The sequence below is a fragment of the Magallana gigas genome, chromosome 9 (assembly GCF_963853765.1).
Source record: "Magallana gigas chromosome 9, xbMagGiga1.1, whole genome shotgun sequence".
In the NCBI taxonomy this organism is placed as follows: Eukaryota; Metazoa; Mollusca; class Bivalvia; order Ostreida; family Ostreidae; genus Magallana; species Magallana gigas.
In genome coordinates this window covers 40,914,675-40,936,120 of record NC_088861.1, presented here as the reverse complement: position 1 = coordinate 40,936,120, position 21,446 = coordinate 40,914,675, and the positions used below count along the sequence as shown (strand labels likewise).

Below are 21,446 nucleotides of genomic sequence, written 5' to 3'. Positions count from 1 at the left end.
CTCGTGTTAGGACACTATCATAATATAATTGTAATTGCCACACCACACCAGCTACTGATAGATAGATTGTAATTAGCAATGCAATGTCATTTACACACATCACTGCACTAATAAGTAGATTGTCTGTAGCAGCGAAGCTGAAGACACAGCATCCCTTTCTATTGAGAGACAAGTTTGGCTTCTAATGGAACTAGTATTTATTCCTTTTAAAAAAGTTATAGTTAAAATAAAGAAGAAGAATTTGACTTTGCAGGGTTTTTTTTTACGCTAGATTGCATGGTTTTAAAGGATGTTGTGTCAGTTTGTATTAAGTGTATGCTTTCAATGTTTTGCTTATTTTGTGTGTATATGCACTAGATAGGCTAGTTCCAATGGTTAACTTAAAAAAAAATGTAATAACACTCTCTGGGCTAAAAGTTGTGATGATTCATCATACAAAAATCAGAAAATTTATGTTATTAAATATTTCACATCTACTAGTACTTAATTGTATTACAAAAATCCTTGTTCAGCTTGTAAGAAAATTTAATAAGAATGTAGAACAATTAGAATTATTGTATTCAAATCTTTTAAAGATTTATAGTGTTCCTAAATTGTTATTACAATAATTTTCAGTTGAGAATTTTTTTCTTTATTAATAAAAATCAAAATTATTACCTATAGTGCTTTTTACACCATATTTGTGATGTCCTTGATAGCTATTTGCAGATTCATTATTTATTTAAATAGTTTATGAATTAAGTGATGATCAGAAAAATGTTACATACCGGTAATTTTACATTGTATTAAATGATTTCCATAATGCATTACAGATGTACGAGGGAGAACATGTGACCTGGTTCTCTCTGATTTCATTGGACGGTATATCATTGTCGGTCATCAACGAGGCATATGAAGAAGTAGCACTGGTCAGTCTGAGTAGCCTCCCGGCGAGCTGGGAAATCGAGGTCAAAAACAGGTGGAAGATGCTGGAGGATATCACCTTGGTGACTTGGCTGGAAGACAAATGGAAGAATGGTGTGGACCAGGCCAGCTGGGACAATAGGATTGAGGTACAGGTGTAAATCTTAGGATTAAATTAGACAGGTGTAAACCTGAGGAGTAAGTCAGACAGACAGGTGTAAATCTGAGGATTAAGTCAGATAGACAGGTGTAAATCTGAGGATTAAATCAGATAGACAGGTGTAAATCTGAGGATTAAATCAGATAGACAGGTGTAAATCTGAGGATTAAATCAGATAGACAGGTGTAAATCTGAGGATTAAATCAGACAGACAGGTGTAAATCTGAGAGGAAAATCTGTGGTACAGGTCTACAGGACTGGTGTAAATCTCTAGTGTAAATGAGGTACAAGTGTAAATCTTTATGTTGTCAGAGGTTCATGTACAGTATTGTTAATATTCTGAAATACTGTACTGGTGTTAATCTGAGGGTTGTCAGAAATACAAGTTTTAGATCAGGGATACAGGTGTAATTTTAAGTTACAAGACTTAGTATGATTTTGAGGTAGTTTTGTTCATCACAGATGCATACATGTGACAATTTGGATGCAATTAGACAAAGGTACAGGTAATATAACAAGTACCGTCATAAGGTACATGACTGTGCAAGTCTGAGAGTTAAGGATTGCAGATGCCATCAGGTTAATGTTTGTCTTGGAGGCATTTTAAAAAATAATAATTCCAGGGATTGACTTGAAAGGTTGCTGATTTCAAGTAAGATCTGAGTTCAGTCAAGAAACTTTTACGAGGGAGTCTATGGATCGGATCAGGTGCAAAAAAACTATTTCCAGAGAGTCTATGCCATTGGATAGTTACCCCTTTCTTCCATCTCTAAACTGTCTTTATATTGTAGGTGGACTTTAGAAGCATGCGGATGACCAAGCCATACATTGGAGATCTGAGGAGAGTAGCCTACCCTGGCCTGTATTTCCAGCATCGCATCTCTGAGCACCAAACCCTGTTCCATGCGAGAGTCTACAAAATTCAGGTAAGACTTCGTGAAATCAGGTAAAAAGCATTAACTCCAATACATATGCTTTACACGTATTTTCACATGATTTTAAAATTGGGATCATATATTGCTTTTGGTCTGACTCTGTGAGAATTTATAATAGAATCTTGACCTCCCTCTTAAATCATACTTAATGGCCTTGAAGGTCAAAACTGATGTAAAAGGTAAGTCACTGTGTGGGTTCAAGGTCAAATTGACGTTATTGAACTTCATTTGGTAGCTTTTCATTGCTTCAATACTCCAAACCATACAGACTGAGAAAGTTTAGCTATTACAGATTTTTTGTTATTATTTACGTGAAAGCATGATTTTGGACATTTCTGATGGGCGTGTAATACTATTTGATCACACCTTCAGATTGACAATCAGCTGTTAGATGCCTACCACCAGACTGTATTAAGCTGTGTTCCAACCCCCGCCTACCTAGTCAAGAAGAAGGGACCCAAGCCCTGTATTGAGTTTGGAATGATTCGGAGAGTCGTACCTGAGAACAATGTGGATACATTTAGGTAAGCCTAGAATAACTAAGAAGATAGATTCGATTGAGTCTGGAATAAACGAGTTGTTCCTTAAGTTTGTACCTGTCAGTGAGAAAAGTTCTGAGGCATCAGCCATTCATTGTGCTTCAAGCAATTTACAGGTGATGTCCTCATTGCATTCATGTACATAATAGGTAATTCATTGTATTAAAATATGTGCAGTAGTTTTGTTGGTTTGCAGGCAGTTCCAGTTGATCATACAAGAGCTGCGTTTGGCTGTAGACTGGGGATTCATTGAGTCCATACAGGACACGTTTGCTGACTTGATGCCCAAAGAAGCTACAGAAGTAAGAGATCTAATGGAAATAAAACATAGCTAGAGATCAAAGACTGAGGGGTTCCTTCAAATACATATGTAATATTACTGTAAATTCCTATTTTACGAGTCTCAGAGTACTTAATTCCACGATTTAACTGTTTTTCATCAAATAGCGGGAACAAAAAATCGCCAATGTCAAATTTTTATCATAGTTTCTTGTCATAAACATATATCAGAAAAATAAAAGCGAGATTTTAAATTTGCGAGATGTGTTTTTGCGAATATACGTAAATATTAATTCCTCGCATTTAATTAGGAATCTACAGTATAGTCTGTATATGGTAATCAATTATCTCTACATTAGCCATTATCTCTATATTAGCCGTTATCTTTTATTTCATCCTGTATTATTGTACTTTGAATTTAATTTTCAAGTTTTTAAAGTGTCATGGATTATGAATCTATTTGCTTAGGAGTCAGATACAATTTTTTTTTTTCAAAATCTTAGTGGTATAAGCGTAAACACTAGAACTAGAATGCTATGATGCAGGTCTTTTATGTAAAGACTACACTGTCTCTTCTTTCAGAGTGACAAGTTACAGTCGGACATCTTGGTATTACAGCGCCCCCTAGAGGAAGTGGCCGAAGTCATGGTAACTCACAATTCTACTGAAACAACTTTGTTCTGGGAATGATTCAGTACTCAAATTTTGTACTGAAAATATAATTACTCTTTTATAAGTAATTATTCCATCTTGCAACTTGTTGCAGAAGAAATATACATGTAAATTACCGAATGTATGTACTTCTAGATGTTTTGTTGTGTGTGAATAAGATTAAAAGGAAACCCAACCCAATAGCTAGCACTCAGAATCATAGAATTTTTGATTGATAAATTTAAAGTGATGTAATAACCGTTGAACCCTATTTATTTTCAAGGCTACTGAAATATTTTTTTTTAAAGATTTTTAACAAATGAACATATTTTTGTATTATAGGCTGACAAGACACCACACAGAATATTCTTTGAAATGCTCAAGATTTCCCCAGTAAAGGTATATTCTTTGATGAAAACATGTTGCTATTGATTTCAGGTCAAGTAGATATTCAGCAGTTTTTGAATAATCTATTTCATGTTATGTCGTAATTGTGTATTATGAAAATGCACACAAATTGTTTGTCCTTTTTGTTATTTGACAAAATAGTACATTCATTTGGATTTTTAATGCAGAGAATATTTAGATTATACATGAACAGATTCTGAAATACTTGATATATTTTAAAAGCAGCATTCTGAGTGAGATTCCTTTTGTGATGTTTCTAAGGTCCATGTAAGTTTTTCTCTGAGGGGGAATCCTCACTTGACCCGTGATATTCAGCCAAGCGTGGCATCTGATGTTAAGGAATTCCTGCGGAACTCCATTGGTGCGACCTTCACAGAGGTCAAGGACATAGAGCTCAGGTCAGAACTTGACACAATTTGTCAGTCAAAATTTATTTCATAAAAGTTATTCTATCGAGCTTTTAATTATTATTGTGAGATGGGATGGCATATGCCTGATATATTTTGTGATTAACAGGCTTAGTTTCTGTGAAAAACAGAAGTAAACACTGTAAACCAACCTTTATTTATGTACAAGAAATTTTAATGAGGTTAAGGTTCATGATAGCCTTGTCACTGCAAATATTTCTCGCCATGAACCAGTAGTCATTGTTTCTGACTCTCGTATTTAATTTTCAACTGTTGAACTCAGAAGATAATCTACATCTTAATCATGATTATAAGTTGCCGCAAACCTATATATCTCCTAAGTGAAAACTGCGAAATAAAAATGCATGGATATAAAAGATGGTTTAAATAGTAGTATAATGATTGTATTAATAATTGATGAGTGACAGGTAAGGGGTTCTTGAGAAGTGAGGCAATTTATGATATATTTTGTGATTGATAGGCTAGGATTCTTTGAGAGGCGGGAATATGTAAAATATATTGTATTATTGACAGGCTTGGATTCTTTGAGAGGTGGGAATATGACTGTAAAATATATTGTATGATTGACAGGCTTGGATTCTTTAAGAGGCGGGAATATGTAAAATATATTGTATGATTGACAGGTTTGGATTCTTTGAGAGGTGGGAATATGTAAAATATATTGTATGATTGACAGGCTTTGATTCTTTGAGAGGTGGGAATATGTAAAATATATTGTATTATTGACAGGCTTGGATTCTTTGAGAGGTGGGAATATGTAAAATATATTGTATGATTGAGAGGTTTGGATTCTTTGAGAGGTGGGAATATGTAAAATATATTGTATGATTGACAGGTTTGGATTTGAGAGGGGGGAATATATAAAATATATTGTATGATTGACAGGCTTGGATCTTTTGAGAGGTGGGAATATGTAAAATATATTGTATAATTGACAGGCTTGGATTCTTTGAGAGGTGGGAATATGTAAAATATATTGTATGATTGACAGGCTTGGATTCTTTGAGAGGGGGGTATATGTAAAATATATTGTATAATTGACAGGCTTGGATTCTTTGAGAGGCGGGAATATGTAAAATATATTGTATGATTGACAGGTTTGGATTTGAGAGGGGGGAATATGTAAAATATATTGTATGATTGACAGGCTTGGATCTTTTGAGAGGTGGGAATATGTAAAATATATTGTATGATTGACAGGCTTGGATTCTTTGAGAGGCGGGGAATATGTAAAATATATTGTATGATTGACAGGCTTGGATTCTTTGAGAGGCGGGAATATGTAAAATATATTGTATTATTGACAGGCTAGGATTTTTTGAGAGGCGGGGAATATGTAAAATATATTGTATGATTGACAGGCTTGGATTCTTTGAGAGGCGTGGTGTCCTCCTTTCCTCAGCACAGATGCAGACCCAGGCTGTCTCCCACTACCGGCAGCAACTGATGCTACAGATCTACGTGGTTATTTTTGGACTGGATGTTCTGGGGAATCCCTATGGACTCATCAAGGACATCACAGAGGGACTGGGGGAACTGTTCTATGAGCCTCTACTGGTCAGTCACCGCCACACCCTACCCACACTTCAGTTTTATTACATAGCTAAAAGCTATTTAATATTTATTGTTGATTAATGGACATTGAAAATGGTTGCTTAAAATACACCAATTCATTTGTAGTCTTTCGACATTATTTTCTTTCACCCTATCTATAGAAAGTCGTGCAATTAGAGAAAACTAAACATCTCTTCATTGATTTCTATCCCAGCTATTTAATTCTGCTTATTTTATTCTAAGAGTCATTGCACTGTTACTGCAGTGTTAAATATAAATGCGGCATGCCTACATTTAGCAGTAAGATACTGTAATGTATTACCACAAATTTGTACACTGTATAAAGAGTACATCTGCTTTGTCTGTAAATAGGACACAATTCAGGGAGAGGATGCTTTCTCCAGTAACATGATCAGGGGGTTCCAGAACGCAATGGGCCACATTGTGGGTAAGAGACCCTTTACTGGTGATTTTTGAAAATCTTAACAATTTGAACTGAAATATAGAAAATTTTAAAACATTTAATTTTTTCCATTTAATATTTGAATTTGAATGCTTATACGTCCACATGTTGGAAGTTTCTCCTCAAGTTGTCTGAATATTGTAACAAGACAAAAGACTACTGAGTAGACAGTATGCAGAAAACCAAGTTTTCTTGCTATAAGAACAAGCATTTAAACATGATTATAGTATCTACAAACTGAACAGGACAATCCCATTCACTTACAGGTGGAACAGCCAACTCTGTCGCCCGGATCTCGGGAACTCTGGGGAACACCCTGGCATACCTGTCCCTGGATGATGAGTTCCAGAAGGTGGGTGCCTCTTCTCTTAGTGTTAATTACTCCTTAGTTAAAGTGCTGAGTATTTTTATATCTCATAAATAGCATGTAGGTTACAGTAACAGTCAAACTGTCTATGGTATGATGCCTCAGTAGCCATGAGTCTAACTGTAAACTAAAGACAACATAAACAATGCTGCAATAACTAGAAAAGTAACACATGTACTGGTAAATAAGTAATTTAGCAGTTGTTCAGTCAAAACAAAACCAGCTTAAAAGACATTGCTGTACTATGTTCATCCTGTTTTCAGTATGTTGTTAGAGTTTGCAGGGTTTAAAATATAAACACAAAATAAATGCATATTATGATAAACATCTTACAGTTGAATTTTCACATGTATTCCTAATGTCTTTGTGCAATGATTCAGCGTTTTAGTAACCTAATGTCCTTGACCTTGTAGAGGAGAGCTCGTAGGGTCCAGCAGCAGCCCAGGAATATGCCTCACAGCATGGCCATGGCCGGGAAAGGATTCCTGTCGGGGATGAAGTTTGGTCTGCTGGGGGTGGTGCTAGACCCCATACACGGTAGGTCAGGGTCACTAAAGTGGTGGGTGGAGCTCTCTCTCCATTACATTGCCTACATATTGTTGTCTTCTACTCTTATTTAAGTTAACTCAAAAGTAAATGATGATCATGAATGTGCAGTTTTAAAAAAGTTAATGCTTAATTTGTGAGCACTATTTTTTTTGCAGATATGTCTACATGCAAATTATATGAAATATTGATGTGATGCAATAATCTATTGATTAGTGGATTCTCTATTACAATAAATATTTCGTAGACCAAGAACTTAGATTTGAAACATTATAATTGGTTTTGGAGTCAATGTTTTGTACTCCGTGTATTTGCAGGTGCCTCAGAGGAGGGAGTGGAGGGATTCTTTAAGGGGATAGGTAAAGGTTTGCTGGGGCTGATCACCCAGCCCCTGGGGGGCGTGATGGACATGGTCAGCATGGCCTTCGATGGTCTCCGCAGGTAATTAGTGTATATATCTTACATACCCACAACATCCTTAAATAATATGTTCTGTGAGGAACTAGAAGAAGCTTGTCGAGATCAGAAGTCTACTAGCTTTAGTCTACTGTAAACCAACTTTAATACGTGTTCAAGAAATTTGAGCGAGGTTCGCCAAGAAACTGTCCTGTTACAAAAACAGGGTTGTAGATAAAGCTCGATTGTGAAACTTAAATACTGATTGCCTCAACCGAATTTATCTCATGTAATTCACCCAAAAAATTGTAGCGAATAAAAGCTGGTTTACAGTATCTAGTTACTGTTATATAGCCAATTACAACTGACAAAATAACAATACTGGGATGGAAATATTTACCTTTAGTTAATACATTGATTTCATAAAAAATCTGCTTGAATGTTAAAAGCACCCAATTTCAGTAGCATACCTGTATACAATACAAAGTTTGACAGATACATGTATCATAGTTGATACTTCAAAATATAATTGTCCTTTATTCTTGGAGGTAGTTTCTTTTACATAGTATCTATAAAACATGCACAATAAGTTTATCATATACATATGAATGTACATGTAGTACCTCTGTGTCTGTTAAGTAAACTTTAAGATCTGTCTGTCTGTACACCGACCTCTCTGTTACAGATCAGCAGAGAATGATGTGGTTGCCATACGTATGAGACTGCCCCGGTTCATCAATCCTTACAACGTAAGTCCACAAGTTTAACATTTACTATTTCTTAAGCTGAAACTTTTTCACTTTCATTTCCTAAGAGCAAAAAATTTATTTTCTTACTACTAGAGTACTATGTAAAATATTTCAATGTAGTATTCTAACAATGCAAAGTTAAGGTTTCAGGATCATTTTGTAACTTTCACAACCGTTACGATGTTCCATCTTCACAATGTCAGTGTGTCTGTATTGCAGGGCCTGGAGCCTTACTCCTGGTACCGGGCCCAGGGAAACTTTATCCTGACCAGTCTGAGGGAAGAACAGAGAGCCCCCAGTATCTTTGTGGACTTTGCCCCCCTCAGCTATGACGACCGGGCCGACCTTCTTTTTATCACAGACAGGTGAACTTTTATCAATGAAATAAAACTGTATATCAATTAATAGACAGCTTAATAATTTGAATGTCTTGTATGATACATTAAATATGGTTGTCTAAATAGAACACATCTAATTGTGCATCATACTTATTCATTCTGTGTTAGTAGAATCATCATTGTTCGTGGGGAACCAATGTTTGTGTCTTTTGTTGGTAACCCTTGCCCACAAATTTACATCCCCATGAGCGTATATACAAGCAATTAATTTATTAAAATTATCCAAAACTTTCTACCAACGAAATTACTTCCCCATGAACCAGGGAAATTTTGGCTATCCATGTACATGTACATTGACTCCCATGAATAAAAGTGATTCCTCAGTACATGGATCCTTTTTGATTTTATTCTTTTAAATAAGGTGGATGAGTAGTCAACCTGACACTCACATATAATTCTTTAAGCCATAAAATATCCAAGTTAAAAAATCCCTAATGTTTTAGCTTAAGAATTTGAATAATTATTATGATCCTACCTCGTGCATTGCTCTACTACAGTAACTGTTGGAATGTGATGTCTAGAAATGACTATGCATCTAAATCTTTTAAATAAAAGAACTTAATATATTCAGTTACTTTTAACATCAGCATTTGATAAGAAATTTAATTAACAGAAACTTTAGTTATTACTTTTGGTTAAAATTGTCGATCTTACTAGTTGAATTTGTCCATTGATTTATTGAGTAATTTAATATTTTCAGAACCATTTTGTGCTTGTCAAAAAATCGCTTCTCACCTGGGTATGATGTCAAATGGGAGGTAGAGAGAGAGAGGATCATGGGGATTCCGGAAGTGACAGACACTAAACTAGTCTTCACTCTTAAGGTATAGTCATAATACGTACAATAAAATTATGCCAGTGGTTAAATGCTTGTAATCTCAGTTATAGACTTTGTGAATGTTCTACTGCAATATGAAATAAACCCCAGAGTCAGAAGCTATCTGAACCTTGTCATTATTTTGCCTTCCAGGATAAAAAAGGTTCCATGTTTTCGGGGAATATTATAGAGATATCTAGCTCCAGTCCAGAGATTTTGAAATGGGTGCAGGAACGCCTGGAGCGTGTGTAGGTAAATATCAGGATTATTAATTGCAGGTAGTCAAGGTCATTCTGACTGATATTGTATCATTTATACAGATATACAAAACTGAATGTGAAAGGTTGTTTTCAAATTGGTTGGAATTCTAGTGGGTTGAGTTGTTTAAAAAGGGCTGAGTTAACATTATGTCAGTGACAACTAAAGTAATTTGTTATCACTTGTTTACCGGCCTACCATACTTGAAGTGCAGTTTCAATTCTCAAGTCATTTTTGGGGGAATAGGAAATAAAATATAAGATCTTATGTTAGAGTACTGTATGTGCAAAGACAATAATGTTCCCACCTTAACGTAACCACCAAAAATTTGGTCGAAAAACAAAACTTGTGTTGTCTTGATTTGAAAAAGCCCAACACACTATCAGTGACAATAAATCAATTCTATGTTTTTTACAAACAACTTTATTTTACAGCTGACCTGTATGATCATGGATTGTATAGAGAGATCTGATCCTTTATTAAACCAACTAGAGGGACTGTTTAGTATCTGGGAATTTTCCATGAAATAATGAAGTCTGCTGTTGCCACGGGCCACTTCATTGACAGTTGAATGTGATTAATGCTTACCGCCATTTGAAAGAATATCTCAGACTAGTGCTGCATTTGATGCCATGTTTCCAAGAAATCCAGTAATTACATGTCTACTCAAAGACCCCTGTTCATGGTTTACTTGGTATAACACGAAGTCTGACTCAATAAGTGTCGTTTATTTTTATGATATTATTCCTGTGCAATATACCTTTTTAAGCTTATTTTTTTATATTATAATATGTTTATTTTTCTGATTTGTTGTAACTTTTTGATCTCTATTTCTTGTTTTGTTTTGATTCAGATTGTTATCTTGTAAACTCTATACATTGGGAGTAATATGTTATTTTGTGGTGATAATGATGGGTAAACTCTCTTGTTTTGGTTTGATTGTTATCTTGTAAACTCTATACATTGGGGTATGTTATTTTTTGGTGATATTGATGAGTAGACTCTTTAAATTCTAACATCACACATTCTAGCTCTTTTTTATCGTATGTTGCAAACAATCATTCTTCTATCACCCGCTTAAAAGTATAAGAACAGTTAAAGATTCTTCATTTGTATAAATACGTCTAGCAATACATATATAATATTCATAAAGTAACTCATTATAATATTAGTATCCAGGCAAGTAGCATCGTTTTTGAAAGGGGGGGGGGGGGCAGACTCATCCAAAAAATCTTGACAAGGAAAAAAAAAGGAAATTTGAAATTTCCCAAAATCTTCAAAAAATGGGAGGGGGGGTGGCTAGCGTAGGCGTAGTATATAACTTCAATTTCACTCCTAATTTCCTTATTTTCATATCAATTTTTTACATACATGTACTGCCCCCTTTTCTTTATGTTTCCTCTTGTTGCACTTGTAGACATTACAATTGCTGAGTTTATATACTGATTTGTTGATTAATGATAATTTTTATTAGCTATGACGGTTGTTGTTCAATGGTGTAACTACATTTTACATATATGTTTAAACCTAGTCACATATATGCCACACAATACAAGCCATATAATGCATGTACATGTTCTAAATCAATGAAATTGAAAATTTGTATCAATAGTATTATTATTACATGGACATTAATATTAGATTTTTTTAAAGAATAAGTCAGGACAAAGTGTCACTTATTATTGAAAAATTCAAAGATGGAATATAATTTGATTTTTATATCCCATTATAGCGGGGCCTGAAATTACCATTTACAACAGCTTATCCAATGTTTTTGGAGATTTTTTATTGATTTTCAAATAGAACATGACAATGTGTATCAGTGATACGCAAATTATTAATTATTCCAAGTCAAGAAATTGTTTCATTTTTTTTTACGAGTCGATTTATACTATTTATATACTTTATATACAATAAAAAATTCATTAAGAAATCATTGATTCTTTCTGCTTTGTAAAGTTTAAATTGAACATCCATTACAGTTATGTAACTTTGTATTTTGCGATATTTTAGTATTTTTTTAGGGAGAAAAAGAACAAGAAAATGGTGCAAACTGATTGTATAATAAGCCAAAGAATTTTAGATGATTTATCAATGTTGGCAATATAGTCTGAATGATATAGAGAAATTATATTTAGAGAAATAATGTTCTGAACAATTGTTAGAGTTTTGTTCATTAGGATACAACAGTCATGTACTTGGAAATGACCTTCTTCATAGTCTTAAATTAAAAATGATACATCATTAATGGCGTTTTGAACCAATAGTTCTGTGCTTTGTTGCTTTTATAAGATACTTGCACATTTTCTTTAATAATTTTATCTTGCATTCGTCCCATCCCTAATATCTGCACTGAACAGTTGTAAATTCGTTTTTAATTACATATTAGTACATGTATATTGAGTTCTTCAAGATAAATTGTACTACTAATACATTTTACTATGAGGAAAATCATAAGCGCACTTCTTGTCCATTAAGTTAGAGAGACGATGACTTACAAGCCTAGCAATGGCTGTAACACTAGTACAGGCATAGCTGGATGTTATGTAATTATGTATACATAATTTTGTTAGTGGATATTGAATGGGTTGATTTGTTTTTATAAGTTGTTGTTTTATTTCTGTTGACTTATAAGCTAGTTGTATTTATGTCGTTATAATTCCTGTTATTACAAGAAAGCAATTAATTAAACAAGTAATTTAAAAACAAACAGTTTATTTTTTATTTTATTTTTTACAAATACCAACTGATATAATGAAATATATAATGTAAATAATGCACGCCCCTTTATCCCATTAGCAGTGTACGTCATTTGACGTATTCATGTAAGGGTGTTCTATAATGTTTGATACCATTTACTCATTGAATGACGTTTTATTAAATTTATTTAACAACAAGTCAAATGCATATTCATAAGTGTATATGATGTAAATTTTCACTCAACAAATTTCACAAACATTCAGATGTTTTTAAAAAAATGAGTATTGTTTATAAAAACAGAACGAGTTTAAAGAGAGTGCTCCAAATAACGGTCTTTGTTATCAATGACAACCTCAAGTCGATGACTAAAATTCCTTACAACATCCACTGCACGGATCCAATTTTCTGAAATCCTCTCGCAATTTAAGAAGTCTGTCGCTTGTTTAGTTGGTATTCCTGTAGGCCTTCTTTTTTTCATAATTCATATACTAAGGAGTTGGTGTTAGATAATGTTATTTAAAACGGAAGATGGCCGCTCTCTTGTCCAATTTATATTGACTAAATTCCAATTCAACCAAAGAAATATGATGCTATTTTGTATTTAACATCATATTTCTAATAAAAGCGCATTCTTGTCCCAAATTTGTTTGTGGAACAAAATTAAGAGATTTTCCTTTTTATTTGAGTCACAATTTACACATTTTCGCCATTTCAAATATTATTTAATTTATATGAATTTCAAAAGGTATCAGATATTCTGGGACACCCTGTAATAGTTACTGTGCATTGTCACGCGCTGCAAAACAATCGTGGGTTGTGTACCCAAAGCATACCAAAACACCGTCAACGTTTAACTTACCGTTATATCTTTTACAAGCTTTAAGAGATCATTGTTGTCTGGGACGTGTATTAAACTGTGCATTAAATTCTTTTAAAGGCTAGATATTTCAAACGTAGCCCATTAATATTGTATTTTTGATTGAATTGTAACGAGTTCATTTCATTTGACAAGTTTTTAAAACTCCTTTAGTTAGTCTTTGTTACAAGTACCTTGAAATGCACTGATTTTATGTAGAAACCAAAACAACCAAGCAGTTTGTTTAAATTTTTATAACATGTACTTATAAAACTTATGGTATATCTTATTTTACCGTAACGATTAACATTAAACTACATGTATAAAAGGCATAATGTATGATTGACCTATTTATCTTCCACGACAAGACACTTAACCAATTCTGGTATATTGGTACAATTTATATTTCTATCCGTCAACTTCCAAGTTGCTTGGAGAAAATAGATAAGATTTCTGTTTTGTTAAACTGGACGATGTCTTAAAGAATTGATAAAAACGTTTGTAAATTGTGCAGAATCTAAATTATCGTGGAGCGAATCGCAAAAAGGTAAGACAATGTTTGCAGTTTAAAATTGAAATCCTTCAAATGAATGTTAGCAAAGAAGTTGTACCCTTTGTGTATAGTTTGAGTAAATAAAAAATTCAATATCTGTCCAATTTATTTTATTTCAATTGGGACACTAAACTGCGCGGGGTTTTAATGACAACATTGTATTCATTGCTACATTGTAGTTTGACATGTTTCTGAATCACTTTAACTAAGAGCACTTTAAAAATAGAACTTAAAAAATAAAATGTTATTCCATCCATCACAGCTTTCGATCTTCATATGGAAGTAAAGGGGTTCTTTTTATTCTACTGAATGATGGATATATTGTAAGAGTGTCTTAAAATTCATGTTATTCATTTTTCCTATACCTTTTCGTATATTTACTAATAATTGTATACGAATGGACCGTTTGATAAGGATGCTTAGAGTTCAAACAAAGTCGACAATTCTATATACGTTATTTCTAGTTTGTTTAAATTTCTAATAAAAATGATCAAAGCATATTAAAATTCTAAATAAGCGCTAGGAAGAAGAGTAATTAAAATCATACATGCATTTTAAAGTATTTTAAAACAATGAACATTAATGAAGAAACAGTCGCAACTAAATGTTAAAAAAGTTGCGGACATAAATAATAATTTTATCAAATACGTGGTTTTAACAATCACAGATAGTTTTGGTCGTTGTATATTAGATATAATAAATTAAATAATTAGAGTTTTATGAATAGGACTCGTTTCAATAATGAAACATTTTTTTCATCTGCCAATATGTAAACTAATTAGCTAGCGATATGTAAAATACGTATATAGATTAAACCTATATTTTAAAATTTTTAGAATAAATTAACTCATCGTTTTGCAACCCCCAATCAAAAATTCAGAAATCCGATAACCTGATATCAATTGGTATATAAGGGGCATTTATGTGTGCTGGCTCACTTATTGCGAAAGAACTAAAAAAATCGACGACAACTTAGAACTTTACACGATTGTAACAAAGTTTGGTACGTGACCAATATAGAGAGATTAGCGTGACTATATTAGCAATCTATCATCGATTGTAAGTACATGTATACGTTGAAATATTTTAGAATATGAACCAAATCATGCATGATTGCAATGTTTTTGCATGCCATCATATTTATGTTGCATGTTGACTTAACCAACGTGCATGTCAAGATATTTATCATGCATGACGACATAATTTTATTTTAATAGAAAAAATAAATTTCACACAAGCGGACATAAGTTTGTCCCTACATAATTATTACATATTGTGTTTTAGATAGCATGCTACCTCTGGCAGTTTTTATATTTGCATTCATCTTAAAAGGTAAGAATGTCATTAAGATATTGTAGTGGGTTTTTTTTCTCACAAGATTTTTAAACTCACATATTGTCTTTTTGTCAATTTGATATGCCATTTTAATTTCAGTTTTCAAAATTATTCAAGCATACATTGTTTCAAAAATACTAATGGGCGTTTTATCTTTTGAAAAGGCGAACTGGCCCAAGTACCTACAAGGCCAATTAAAACATGGAGGTCAAAGCCGATTGTCGTTGAATTACGACTGAAAAAAATCGCCCTCATTAATGTTTTAATGAATAATTTAAAACATCGTCAATCATTAAATAACGAGTTTATCCGACCCACAGAAGAGTTCGGACAACCAATATTGATACCAAAAACTGACGCTGTTGATTGTTTTTTCCCTGCCTGCAGAGGATCTCTAATATCTAATACTGGTCAAGGTAGAAAAACAACGGTAACGATTGCCATTACCACAAACCAACAAAGGAACAGCTCACAGTCCAAAACGGCGAATAACACGAAGACTTATGTGTACATCGGGGTGGGTGCGGGGGCGCTGCTTGTGGGCACAGGTGGTGCTATTTCTCTGATAAAGTGGATTCACAAGAAAAAAAGTCAACAGCGAGTTACTGACGTAGATTCTTCATGACTTAAATTCTCTTATTGAAATAAATGTAAACTAATTGTAAACGTTGTACACTTGTATTATTTAATTTTTAAACATCGCTCAATGATTTTATATTGTTTGCGATGAAAAATAAATGACGGTCATGTGACGATGACGTCCCTTACACTGTCAAGTAATGATATGTTATTTGCAGAGAGAGAGAGAGAGAGAGAGAGAGAGAGAGAGAGAGAGAGAGAGAGAGCAATAAAACAATTAAAACAATTTAACATAGTTCCCGTGCTACATATATACATTAATTGTAGCTTGATAAATACTATTCAAATTACATTACATTGTATACATGCAGTGTTATTTTCGCCTCGTGCAATTTGCGCCCTTTTACACTTGCAAACAATTTTACCCGGTGTTGAATTCGCACAGATACAGCTATGTTTAAAGAAAGATAATTTAAAACATTGGAATTTGCCCATGCAGTCTTAAATTCGCCCCGCACGGCTGACAACGAGGGCGAAAGGCGCGAAAATAAAACAGGGGCGAATATTTCCGGATATGCAGTGAGTGATTGTACATGTATCTTCACCAGAACTGATAAGCGCAATATTCTTGATTGGATACTTTAATCAATCTTATGATCAGTGAAACAAAATTAATAAATAAAAATGTTTTTGTAGTTATATTTTTAATGAAAGGTTTGTGCATACACAATGACGGAAATTCATCAAGCTTAACAATATATATTGTTTATTATACAAATTGTTCATTTTTATATATTTTGTTGATAAGACGACTGTGTGATCCAACGTTCAAACATACTGTTAAATTACTCATGTCTTATCCTCTGCAAACAAACACTGAAAAAGAGCAAAATGAAAATTTCAGAAAATTGGTAAATATTAGATGGATTTTTTAAAAAACACTTTCAGGCCAAAAAAAGAGAGAAATCATGCCATATATGGAACAGTGATACAATTCTTGACTATGTTAACTGTACACTATTTCAATTAAAAAAAATTTCAAATTCAACAGCGGCACTCCAGATTCAACATTACATAGACAAATCCGTTATAAAATAGATCTAATCTTGAGAAAGTTCCTGCAGCTTTTGTTCCCTTTATTTTACCTGCAAGTCTCCAGCAGACTACGCGCTCGTGGTCAGATTTCTTGGGACACCAATGAGGTCGTTCCTGACCGATCTCCCCAGCTTACAGGCCAGCGATGTACACGGGGCCTTAGTTGTTGCTGAAATAAATCAAGATTGTCTTACTTATTGCTTTAAGATAACGGGTAGTAAGTTTAACATTAATAACATTCGTAAAATCTGATGAAACCATCGTAAATCGTCATTACTAAGATGATGATAGTCGTAGTACAAAAATGCAAGTAGGAATTGGAACACATTGCAAAATTAAAATCAAATAACCTGTAGCTTTATTGAACACTACTAATACTCTCTCAACCTAGCTACATATAGTTTTGGATGAGTTATGAAAAATAGAAAAATAAACTACGATTTTGGCTTGTTTTGAAATAAGGCTTTATCAAATAGTTTATAATTTGCAACATGGTTATAATTACGAAGCGCCCCTTAACGTTTTTAATCTGGCAGTAAGAATTTATGTCATCTAAATTAAACAGTCCAGCTTATTGATTAGCTGATTACCTATAGATTTGGGTTGATTCAAGACTTCAAACTCAACCCTCGTCATCCCGTACCGATTCTCAATGCGAAGTTCGTAAACACTGGGGATATATTCCGGGTAAGAGAAGTGGATGTGGAACATGCTTCCAAAGATGTGGCGAGTCTTCGAGGCATGGAAAGGCAGGGATTGGCCATTAAAACTCAGGTGTAGGGTAATCTTGTTCTCCATTAAGGGGTCGTAATAGCGGAAGTTAAGCGTCGCGGAATTGTCAGACTGACAGCAGACCTGACAGCTCTGGCTTTGATCGAGAAGTTTTATTGGATGTCTCAGTGTAATAAGTGGCAGCACTGTAACAGAAGCGATGATTGGTTGATTTACAGGAAAAAAAACATATAGAGAACACAATACAAAAATAAACATTATGTTGATGACATTGGGCCAAAATTAAAACTATAAGTCTACTGGCAATGGGCCAACGTCACGCCAACGCGTTGGGGCAATGTTGCGCCGATGAGCAAAATTACATTGGGCCGATGTTATTTTCCGACATTGGGCCAACATAGATGCATGATGGATAAGAAGTGTATATGTCAAATACGCGAAAAAATGTGCAATTTTAGATTTTAAAAAATGATATTTTCAAAAATTTCATTCAGTAAACATAAACAAAAGCCCCAAGTGGATTCGAACTCATGGCCTGTGGTTCACAAGCCTGATACTTTAACCACTGAGCTATGACGACATACATCTGAATCAATTGATACAAACAGTCTAACAAAACATTTAAATCGCCATCTTGTGAGGTAGTGTCTTAAGAAGTATAAGTCTCGGTGTAGTGAAGTACCTTAACTCAGTATTAGTTTATGGTCCAAATTATCATGCATACTAGTATATCAAAGTGTAAGGCAGATCTAATGATTAATTTGTCTATTATCCAACCTCATTAAAAGCCAAGGGAAAGCATTTACCTACTATATTTATTGCTAGTATTCATAGTCAGAAGAAAATAAAGAAATTAGCAACATGGAGAGTGTTAGAGAGCCATGAGATGCATCTAACTACGGTAAAGCTATGTCATACATACGCGGATAGCTGGTCCTTGTCATGTCTTCAAAGCAAAAGTCCTGGTTCATCTGATTCTAGTTAAAGTACAATTGAAAGATAAAAGTGGATTAAACGACATACATGTACATAGGCAGTATTAATTGAATAAGAGAGAGAGAGAGAGAGAGAGAGAGAGAGAGAGAGAGAGAGAGAGAGAGAGAGAGAGAGAGAGAGAGAGAGAGAGAGAGAGAGAGAGAGAGAGAGAGAGAGAGAGAGAGAACAGTCAAGTACTTTTTAAAATTCATATCAGAAAAATAAAGTAAAAAATCCAAGTACATGTATTGTGTTTAAGTAAAACTTATCTCGTGAACTCATGATCGAAGAAAATCTCATTGAATTGAAATCAATTAATTTTTCAACATACAAGTTAATTGTATGAACTGAGAAAATAAAATTAATGTAATAAGAGATGAAACTGACATTACCTTGCTGAGATTCGGGTAATTGAGGACCATAGTGGTTATCGACATAAAGTAAACTGAAGAGGCAAAGTTCTCCGCCAAAATGGGCAACATCTTGTCAGGGTCTCGACGAAGTCTGGTACAATAACGCACGAGAGTTTTACTCTTATACCAGTCCGAAGAAGCGAACAGCGCCCCGTATTTTAGTTTTTAGAACATATAATTATTATCATTGATGAGATATTAATCAGCTCGGTAAGGCTAAAGCTATTGTTTGTTTATCTGATGAAAAACAGCTCGGTTTTTTTAGACGAAAGGATACAGGGACAAACAATAAAAATGTAGACACTGATGATACCATTTGTAGATAAACGAAAAGAAGATTAATGCTTGTTGTGAACAGTGACTATCTTTCTATGGTCCCTGCACTTTAAATCTCACTTTAAGACGGAATCTGTACGAGTTAATACATGTATATCATAAAATTTGCACTTTACCAGTCTAGAAAAATAAATCTAAATGTGAATAAATTTAAAAGGACATGGTCAAGATTTATTAGTAAGTCAAGAAGTAATTTTGTCCATTTTAATTGTTTAGAATAGGTTACTGAGATTAACATTTACAAGTATTTAAATAAAATACATGTAATGAGGCATAGCGTTATATTCTTTTTCCCAATTTGTATCGCAGGTTACTTAGTCTACAACAGTATTGATAAAAAGTATCTAAATTATCTAAAAGTATCTAAATTTATCCGAAAGTATCTAAAAGTATCTAAAATTATCTAATACTATCTAAAATTCAAAGTCAGTGTCGAGATTGGAGCGAGATACGGAGATAAAAAATTAATGTATTCTATATAAAGAAGAATCGTGTTATGGTTTTTGGTAACAATCAAAGGTTGAAATTGTTTAAATGTTTGCTTCGTAACAAATTTAAAAATCATACCACTTGCAAGTGTAACATGCTCACATAACATAAAACATAATTGTTTTAGATTAATTTTTTTAATTTATTTATCAATGTATCTCTAAACAAAGCCTTGTGTCCTTTCTGACATATATTATTTTTAAAATAATATCTGCAATATGACTACTTTTAAAAAGTAGTCATATTGCAGATATTATTTGAAACTTGTAAAGAATCCCCAGCTCTGTGTTCTCAAAAAATGTTGACAATCGACATATCCAAATAATTCTTCAAAATGAAAGATACCTTAATTTACTATTCATAGCATTAAATATGTATTAAAAAAATAACAAACGTCAACTTTGATGAGCCTAAAGTTATAAATATCAGCATCATGGTCGTGATCCTTTAAAGTCAATGTCCAAGTGTTTGATACTTTGTTTGAAGTACTCTAAACCAACTTTTATTTGCGTGCGTTAAATTTTCGCGAGCTTTGCGAGGGTATCGTCGTCGCGAATATTTCTCGCCTCAAACCAATCCTCGCGAACAAAAGTTGGTTTACAGTACTGAATACAGGGAAGTATTCGTCTCCGTTTTATTAAAACGTTTTATTTTCGCCCCTTTCGCCTTCGTTGTCCGTATGTGAATTCAAGACTTGGCGAAATCTAATGTCTCCTTTTATCTATCTTTGAATACGACTGTGTCTGGGCGAATTCAATACGGGGCAAACCTGTTAGCAAGTGTAGATGGGCGACAATTACACGGGGCGAAAATAACCCTTAATACAGTATGCATAATTTATTCACTGGCTGTTAATAACATTACATTAAATATTACCTTCATATTTTAGCAATATTCCATCCATTATGGCCTCTAAATATAAACTTAAAAATGCAATTAAGAAATGAGAACAAAATGCATTATTATAGAGGTTGAAAATCACACTTTTTTTAAAAATTAAATTAGATACAAATATACAGAAATCAATTTGTTTTAAAAAGGTCTCTTTATTGATGCACCTTGCATGTACTTTTGTGTTTTTAAAAACCATTTGATTGTTGTTTGGGCTTTTCTAATCAACAAACCAATTTTAATCCAATTTATTTTGCTATGCTATCACAAATTTTAATTACTGATGTCATTATTAGATATCTGAGTCTTATTTCCTACTTTACAAGATAAAACGACGTATGGGGATTATTGCAGTCATCAGGTGATAGATTGTATCAATACAGAGCAGCTTTTGCGCATTAAAAGATTTCATCTTCATCTTTTCAAAAATAAAAATAAGTACAAAATTTATTGCCTTGTTTGTAACCTCCTTCTGATGATAACAAGATTGTAATTATGTTTAATGTAATAACGGATTAAAATTGAGATTTGTTTGCTCAAAACGAACATCATTTAGAGCAGGTAATCTCTTTATCAGATGGAAGAACTATAGTCCTGAATCCTGTATCCTTTCTTTAGAGTGGTTATAATTGTGACTAGTT

The 21,446-nt window shown here is 33.5% G+C and overlaps 2 protein-coding genes across 14 annotated transcripts in view; one reads left to right on the top strand and one right to left on the bottom strand.

Moving 5' to 3' along the window:
* Positions 1–12,563, top strand: part of LOC105320499 (intermembrane lipid transfer protein VPS13A) — a 76,246-nt gene extending 63,683 nt beyond the window's left edge. For all 13 annotated transcript variants that reach the window (XM_066072236.1, XM_066072235.1, XM_066072242.1 and 10 more), the window contains 17 exons: positions 813–1,052; positions 1,855–1,989; positions 2,371–2,522; positions 2,734–2,839; positions 3,399–3,464; positions 3,810–3,866; positions 4,137–4,273; positions 5,665–5,860; positions 6,230–6,305; positions 6,587–6,672; positions 7,101–7,224; positions 7,551–7,674; positions 8,315–8,378; positions 8,598–8,743; positions 9,477–9,600; positions 9,747–9,845; positions 10,286–12,563. In XM_066072236.1, coding sequence (XP_065928308.1) covers positions 813–1,052; positions 1,855–1,989; positions 2,371–2,522; positions 2,734–2,839; positions 3,399–3,464; positions 3,810–3,866; positions 4,137–4,273; positions 5,665–5,860; positions 6,230–6,305; positions 6,587–6,672; positions 7,101–7,224; positions 7,551–7,674; positions 8,315–8,378; positions 8,598–8,743; positions 9,477–9,600; positions 9,747–9,845 — 1,932 coding nt within the window. In that variant the 3' untranslated portion in view covers positions 10,286–12,563. The remainder of the gene's footprint in view (positions 1–812; positions 1,053–1,854; positions 1,990–2,370; positions 2,523–2,733; positions 2,840–3,398; positions 3,465–3,809; positions 3,867–4,136; positions 4,274–5,664; positions 5,861–6,229; positions 6,306–6,586; positions 6,673–7,100; positions 7,225–7,550; positions 7,675–8,314; positions 8,379–8,597; positions 8,744–9,476; positions 9,601–9,746; positions 9,846–10,285) is intronic.
* Positions 12,564–16,593: 4,030 nt separating this feature from the next.
* LOC105320522 (uncharacterized) lies at positions 16,594–19,301 on the bottom strand. Its single transcript, XM_066072161.1, has 5 exons — positions 19,069–19,301; positions 18,624–18,678; positions 17,560–17,886; positions 17,020–17,138; positions 16,594–16,750 (listed from the first exon to the last, which is right to left on the bottom strand). Exons 1-4 carry the CDS (start codon positions 19,156–19,158, stop codon positions 17,038–17,040), a joined length of 573 nt encoding a protein of 190 aa, XP_065928233.1. The 5' UTR covers positions 19,159–19,301; the 3' UTR covers positions 16,594–16,750; positions 17,020–17,037.
* Positions 19,302–21,446: the final 2,145 nt, after the last annotated feature.